This window comes from Lottia gigantea, assembly GCF_000327385.1.
Source record: "Lottia gigantea unplaced genomic scaffold LOTGIsca_95, whole genome shotgun sequence".
NCBI classification, from domain to species: domain Eukaryota; kingdom Metazoa; phylum Mollusca; class Gastropoda; family Lottiidae; genus Lottia; species Lottia gigantea.
In genome coordinates, this window is record NW_008711088.1 from 217955 (window position 1) to 225070 (window position 7116).

Below are 7116 nucleotides of genomic sequence, written 5' to 3' on the forward strand. Positions count from 1 at the left end.
CACTTTACAGAACCACGACGTCTGATTGATAATTAGACATCTGATTGTAAATTGATGCATATCAGTGTCCCTGATACACATAAAAAATTTAGAAAACCTCTTTACAATCTCTTTAACAAGAACCACAGACATCTGATTGGAACATTAGAATGATATAAATTGATGCTATCAGTGTCTCTGATACACATAAAAAATTTAGAAAACCTCTTTACAATCTCTTTAACAAGAACCACAGACATCTGATTGAAAATTAGAATGATGTAAATTGATGCTATCAGTGTCTCTGATACACATAAAAAATATAGAAAACCTCTTTGCAATCTCTTTAACAAGAACCACAGACATCTGATTGAAAATTAGAATGATGTAAATTGATGCTATCAGTGTCCCTGATACATATGCAAAAAGCTAGAAAACCATTAATTGAGATACCAAATTTGTTTGGCTCATAAATTTCGTGGTGACATTGATTTCTTGTTTTATAGTATCTCATTAAGTTTCCACTCCTCTCTAACAGTGTGTAATATAATATATAAATTATTGATACGAATAACTAGATCTCATTATCAATCAATCATTATAAAATCAGGACATGGCACAGTAGGACAGGGTGTAGACTCAAACATCTGTCTCTAATCCAGCTTTTAATTGAAAACGTCTGATTGAAAATTAGAATGGTGTAAATTGATGCTATCAGTGTCCCTGATACACATAAAAAATTTAGAAAACCTCTTTACAATCTCTTTAACAAGAACCACAGACATCTGATTGAAAATTAGAATGATGTAAATTGATGCTATCAGTGTCCCTGATACATATGCAAAAAGCTAGAAAACCATTAATTGAGATACCAAATTTGTTTGGCTCATAAATTTCGTGGTGACATTGATTTCTTGTTTTATAGTATCTCATTAAGTTTCCACTCCTCTCTAACAGTGTGTAATATAATATATAAATTATTGATACGAATAACTAGATCTCATTATCAATCAATCATTATAAAATCAGGACATGGCACTGTAAGACAGGATGTAGACTCAAACATCTGTCTCTAATCCAGCTTTTAATTGAAAACGTCTGATTGAAAATTAGAATGGTGTAAATTGATGCTATCAGTGTCCCTGATACACATAAAAAATTTAGAAAACCTCTTTACAATCCCTTTTATTTTTTTTCTTTTTCAGGGAGTGAGTTTTTGTGTTTATGTGCATCCTGCCAGAGCTTTGACAGAAATGAAAGAAAAAACAGCTCAGAAATCAGTTGACATCTTTTGAGGGAAAGGTTGGCCATTTTTGGGAAGGGTTGATTTGGGTCTTAATTATATGTAAATAGTCTTCAGAAATACTAGAAATGTACGAAAATCACATAATTCCTTCAAAAATATCTCAAACTAGGAATTTTACTCACTATTTCTATATATCACAGATTATCTTAAATTGACGAGTTGTCATTTTAACTTTCAAACGTGGATAATTCTTGAATATATGTAAATAGTCTTCAGAAATACTAGAAATGTACAAAAATCAAATAGTTCCTTCAAAAATATCTTCGTCCAATCAATGTTAAGATGACAATAGCTGGGTGCGAAGTCTAGATGGAATGGCAAACCAGTTTACTCCTAATGGAGGAATAAAATGGGTTTTTTGATTTATTTACTAAAGATGTATATCAAGGGCAATAACTCTATTTATGGTTATGTACATGCGTGTGAAGTTAAAATCTTTTGAACTGTAGCAGGGTTTTTGATTTTAGAAATTCCATACCGGATATTTTAACATGTAAATTAAGAATTTAATAATATTCATCAAGAATGCATGAAACATGCAATCTATATAGCACATTTGCATAAAGATTAAAATTGCAGTCAGTCATTTTGGAGTTCCAATCAGACTTGACTGGTTAAAATGAGACAATAAACCCAAGTCCCTGTGTGCTACAGACTGTGCGTGTTTAAGATCCCTTGACAGTTGGAAATCAAAGTGTAGGCTAATGGTTAGCACCCCCCACTTTTTGTACCTCTACTTTATTGTCGTTCTGATGAGACAATAAACCGAGGCCCTGTGTACTACAGGCTGTACATGTTAAAGACCCCTAAACAGCTGCAAATCAAAGAGTAGGCTAATGCTGCTATCCTGGCAAAATTTCCCTCATTGCACACTGCATGGCATAGGTTGAATAAGGGTTAAAGATCCCTCGACAGTTGGAAATCGATAAAGAGTAAATGCAAATGGCAAAATTTCCCTCATTGCACACTGCATGGTGTTGCCTGTCTTCATTAGCCCACATCAAATACCAAAATAAAACTCTAATTTCTTTTAGATTTCATTCTTTAATATTCCACAGTAAAAAAAAAAAAAAAAAAAAAAAACTAGTTTTCTATATCCGAGTCTACACTTTGATCACTGGGTAATTTAACTTCCTTGACAACATAACTCATTGAACCTTTATCATAATTTAACGGAATCACGCCCAGATCTCCGTCATATCTATTTTTAGTAATTTGAACATATTTTTTCCCCGTGACGGTCATTACGCGTTTGTCCTGCAACAGCATAATATTGTCCGCTTCTTGCGTTGGTTTGGCGCTACCGAAAATTGAAGCAGTCGTTAACGGCTCCCCTTCTTTTTCCTTCCGCGGATGAATCACTAACGTCACATGACAGTTTCTTTGCGTAGCGAATCTTCGGAAACCAGCCACGACTTTATCGTGTTGTAGAAATCTGTCTCCTGGATTGTCGCTGCTCATTCCGACCATAAATTGAAGATTATCAACGATGACGTGAGAAATATCGTGAACGTACACCGCATGCGCCATGGTGTCCAAAACTTCAGGAATTTTCTGCTGTCCGTGAAAAGTCATAAAATAGAGAGGTAGTTCTTCGAACTTGTCTGCCCAAACATCAAAGTCCTGTAGATTTTTCGAAAAATTTCTTTGAGAGAATTGCGTAATCATCATTTTCAGCAGACGGATATTGTTAATTTCAAAACTGCCCCAAAGAGTGTTGACGCCCTGCATCGCTAAATCTAAGGAGTAATCACTTATAAAGGTCGTTTTTCCCGAACCCGTTGCCCCAGTAACCACAGTCAGTTCACCACGACGATGACCTTTTAGAATGGTATTTAGAGTTTTATACCTCTGCCATTTTACACCAGTCACACGCTCAATTTGTGTAAATTCTGCGTAAACTTCCGAACGTAGGTCAGAAAAGTTTTTAATAGATTCTTTATGAATACGTTTGCTATCTTTTAAAATAGATCGCAAACTTAATTCCTCGACGAGAGCTTGGTACGGCACTGGACTTTTTAAACTTGGCCGAATAATGAAACATCGTTTATGGTTTAGTTTTCGCGAAAATAATTTTGCCGCTTCCCAACTGTTTATATCATCACTGAACCAAACGACAATTTTTGAAAATCTTTCAAAAGATGGTAGAACCTCTTGAGGAAGTATCGAAGGTCCCTTTGGAAGTGTTAGCGCCACTTGATTCGTAGCTTGCTTGATCGCCATGGCGTCTTTTTCCGTAGAAGTTAGTACTATCTCTTTTATGTCGTTCACCAAATTCCAGCCAAACAATCCCAACGGTTGGTGACTTGGAATTATCGATTCTTTTAACGTTGTTTTCATTTCGTCATTTTCATCCAGTCCTTTTCTACATCTCAAAATTTTTATCGAAGTGACGTTACCTTCTAAATTAAAAAACGGGAAAACTAAGGAATTTTTGGAAATGATAAAACGTACTTCAAAACTTTTCAAAGTTTCGAATGTCAGTTGATCTAATTCGAAATCTTCTAGAATATTTTGTTTGACGTCTGCTGTTAGCTTTTCTAAATGTTCGGCTTGGGCCCAAATGGTTTCTACGTGCGAATCCACCTGATTCCATTTTTTCACCGCATCGATTTCACTGAAACATTCCTTGTTCACTTTTTTTTTCATCTGGTGAAAGATGAGAATATTGTCCACAAGATGAGACCAATCACCAGTTTTGCCGCATTTAAAACAAACAAAATGGCCAGTAATTTTATTGATAAATAAGTCTGAGGACGTCGTCTTGACTGGTTTTTTGTGAATTTTCAGTTTTGGACAGTAGACCTGATAACAGCAATTTCCTTCTAGAAACTTGATATTTTTTTCGGTCAGGAATTGTTCGATGGCGGCCGAGTTCACCGTTTTGGAGGTATCGAACTGTTCTAATTTTTTATGACTTACTGCTTTCTCGTCTATATTGGCCCCAGAATCTAACTGAAAAAGTAAAAAAAAATAAATGTGAAAAAGTTTGTACATACTCCTAAAGCACTGGCAGAGGTTACAAATAAAGAGATCTGCTCAAAAATAGGGTGGAGTTCACACCCACGACAGTTGGAGATCAAAAAAGAGCAGGCTAATGCTGCTGTCCTGGTAAAATTTGCCTCACTGCACACTGCATGGTGTTGCCCGTCTTCATTGTCCCAATGCAGAAAAGAAGGCCGTAAAACTCCATGTCAAATTATTAAGCATAAGTGAATAGGCTAATGCCGCTGTCATGGCAAAATTTCCCTCGTTGCACACTGCATGGTGTTGCCCATCTTCATTGTCCCAATGCAGAAAAGAAGGCCGTAAAACTCCATGTCAAATTATTAAGCATAAGTGAATAGGCTAATGCCGCTGTCATGGCAAAATTTCCCTCATTGCACACTGCATGGCCTTGCCCGTCTTCATTAGCTTAATTAGGTGTAGAAAAGTAGGACGTAAAACTCTCAAATTATTCCATGCAAAAGTGAGTCTAAGCTACAAGCTGATCTGCCACCAAGAAAAATATATAATCGCTGATAATACCTTCACTTTGCCTCTTCTTAGTTTCCGTGGTACATCGGCGATGCTTTCGGTTTCTACGTCTGCTTCAGATTCTGATTGTATTGAATCTTGCGGAATCCCTCCATCATCAAAAATCGAGTACAGACGTTGGTTTACATTTTGATTTCGAATACAAGAATCGAAATTAAAAAATGCTTGGGGGTTCTTCCATATCTCAGAAAAAAAACTGAACGATCGTTGAAATCTTGACAATTTTGGTAAATTTGGTCTTCTGCTTAACGTAGTGATGGCAGGTTTCCATAGAATCATACCGCCTGTGACCCTGAAAATATAACACTTAAAGATAAAATCGAAAATTGGTGTACTGGTAGGTAATTGGTCATCTTCACAATGTCATACTTATACCTTGACTGCAATAGTCACTTTTCTTGTATCACATCCTCACAATGTCAAGCTATTACAAACTTCATCCTTATACCTTGACTATAACAGCCACCTTTCTTATACAAGAAAAGTGGCTATTGTAGTCAAGGTGTAAGTACGTAGTTCGTAATAGCTTGACATTGTGAAGATACAAGAAAGGTGGCTATTGCAGTCAAGGTATAAGACACAGTTTGTAATAGCTTGACATTGTGAAGATACAAGAAAGGTGACTATTGCAGTCAAGGTATAAGTATGAAGCTAGTAATAGCTTGACATTGTGAAGATACAAGAAAGGTGACTATTGTAGTCAAGGTATAAGACACAGTTTGTAATAGCTTGACATTGTAAAGATGTGATACAAGAAAGGTGGCTATTGTAGTCAAGGTATAAGACACAGTTTGTAATAGCTTGACATTGTAAAGATGTGATACAAGAAAGGTGGCTATTGTAGTCAAGGTATAAAGGTGAAAATGGTTTAGGTTTGAATAAAACACATTGTGTGTTTCTTGGTGAGAAGTCGCACCTTACACAAAATTTGTATTCTAAGACGCACCCAGAACAACAAAACCACATGATTCGACCTCAAACGTATATTTTTTAATGGTAAAATTATGGACGATGGCAAAATAAACAAGCTTACCGTATTCGTTTAATGCCCGATCCGTTTGACGTCTGCCAAGTCTCTTCTACATGCCCTTCGTCTTTTTTTACAATAAATTTTCACATGTATAGCGAAAATGGCGCTATTATTTTCACAAAAAGACCATTGTAGATCATTCATGGGAGATAACCGCGATTTTGATTTTTTATGAGGATTCAGACCACAGTTAAATGGACGAATTTTCAAATCTAAGTAAATTCACGAAATTTCATTAAAGAGATTGTAAAAAGGTTTTCTATATTTTCTATGTGTATCAGGGACACTGATAGTATCAATTTACACCATTCTAATTTTCAATCAGATGTCTGTGGTTCTTGTTAAAGAGATTGTAAAGAGGTTTTCTGAATTTTTTATGTGTATCAGAGACTGATAGTATCAATTTACATCATTCTAATTTTCAATCAGACACTGCAGGGCGTTGCTCGTTCTAATTCGCTTAATCAGCAGAAGGATGTAAAACTCCCTTGCATTCATTTTGATTTTGGGGATATCCAATACAACCATCGAGCGACTTCTAGCATCCACGGCTTGTGAACGAGTTTAGAACCCCTAAAAAACCCCAAATGACAGAGAATTAAAGATAGAAGCAAAGTTACAGGTCAAAAATTTCTAATTCCCATTTAATTAGCGTTCAACAACTCCCGAATTTGGCCATTTTTGCGAAAAATCGTCCAATGTAAATCGGGCTTTATACAGACAGTGTTACTATTTTTATACCAGCCAGGATGCACGTGTATTTTATGGCTTTCTGTCTCTTACTTGTCCTTCAAATGTAAGACGTATATCTGGGAATAATGAACGTGTTGGATTATAGATTTGAGAAGTTTTAACTGAATTTTGAACTATGTGCAACAATTCGGATATTTAAGAGTGAAGAATTTGGTGATGAGCATCAAAAGGTAGGTCAATTTTTTAAATGCACGTGTTTCATTTACTGTATGACCTTATACCCCTTTCGCCCTCCAACCCCGTTTTGAGCTAAAGACAGTGAAAATCGAAAAAGAGAAGCCTACCGCCGTTGTCCTGCTAAAATTTCCCTCATTTCACACTGCATGGCTGTTCCTGGCCTGTCAGTGATGAGAAAGAGTTTTGTCGTTTTGGTGGGACAATAAACCGAAGCCCTGTGTGATACAGGCTGTGCACGCTAAAAACAGTTTGAAATCTAAAAAAGTAGGTTACCGACGCTGTCCTGGCAAAATTTCCCTTGTTGTACACTGCATGGTCGTCCACATTTCATGTT

At 36.2% G+C, this 7116-nt stretch overlaps 1 protein-coding gene across 1 annotated transcript; it reads right to left on the minus strand.

Annotated features, from left to right (window-relative positions):
• Positions 1-2368: 2368 nt before the first annotated feature.
• On the minus strand, positions 2369-4282 carry LOTGIDRAFT_135083 (hypothetical protein; the record flags this gene model as incomplete). The annotated part of the gene is made up of 1 exon (XM_009068852.1): positions 2369-4282. One exon carries the CDS (start codon positions 4280-4282, stop codon positions 2369-2371), a length of 1914 nt encoding a protein of 637 aa, XP_009067100.1.
• Positions 4283-7116: the final 2834 nt, after the last annotated feature.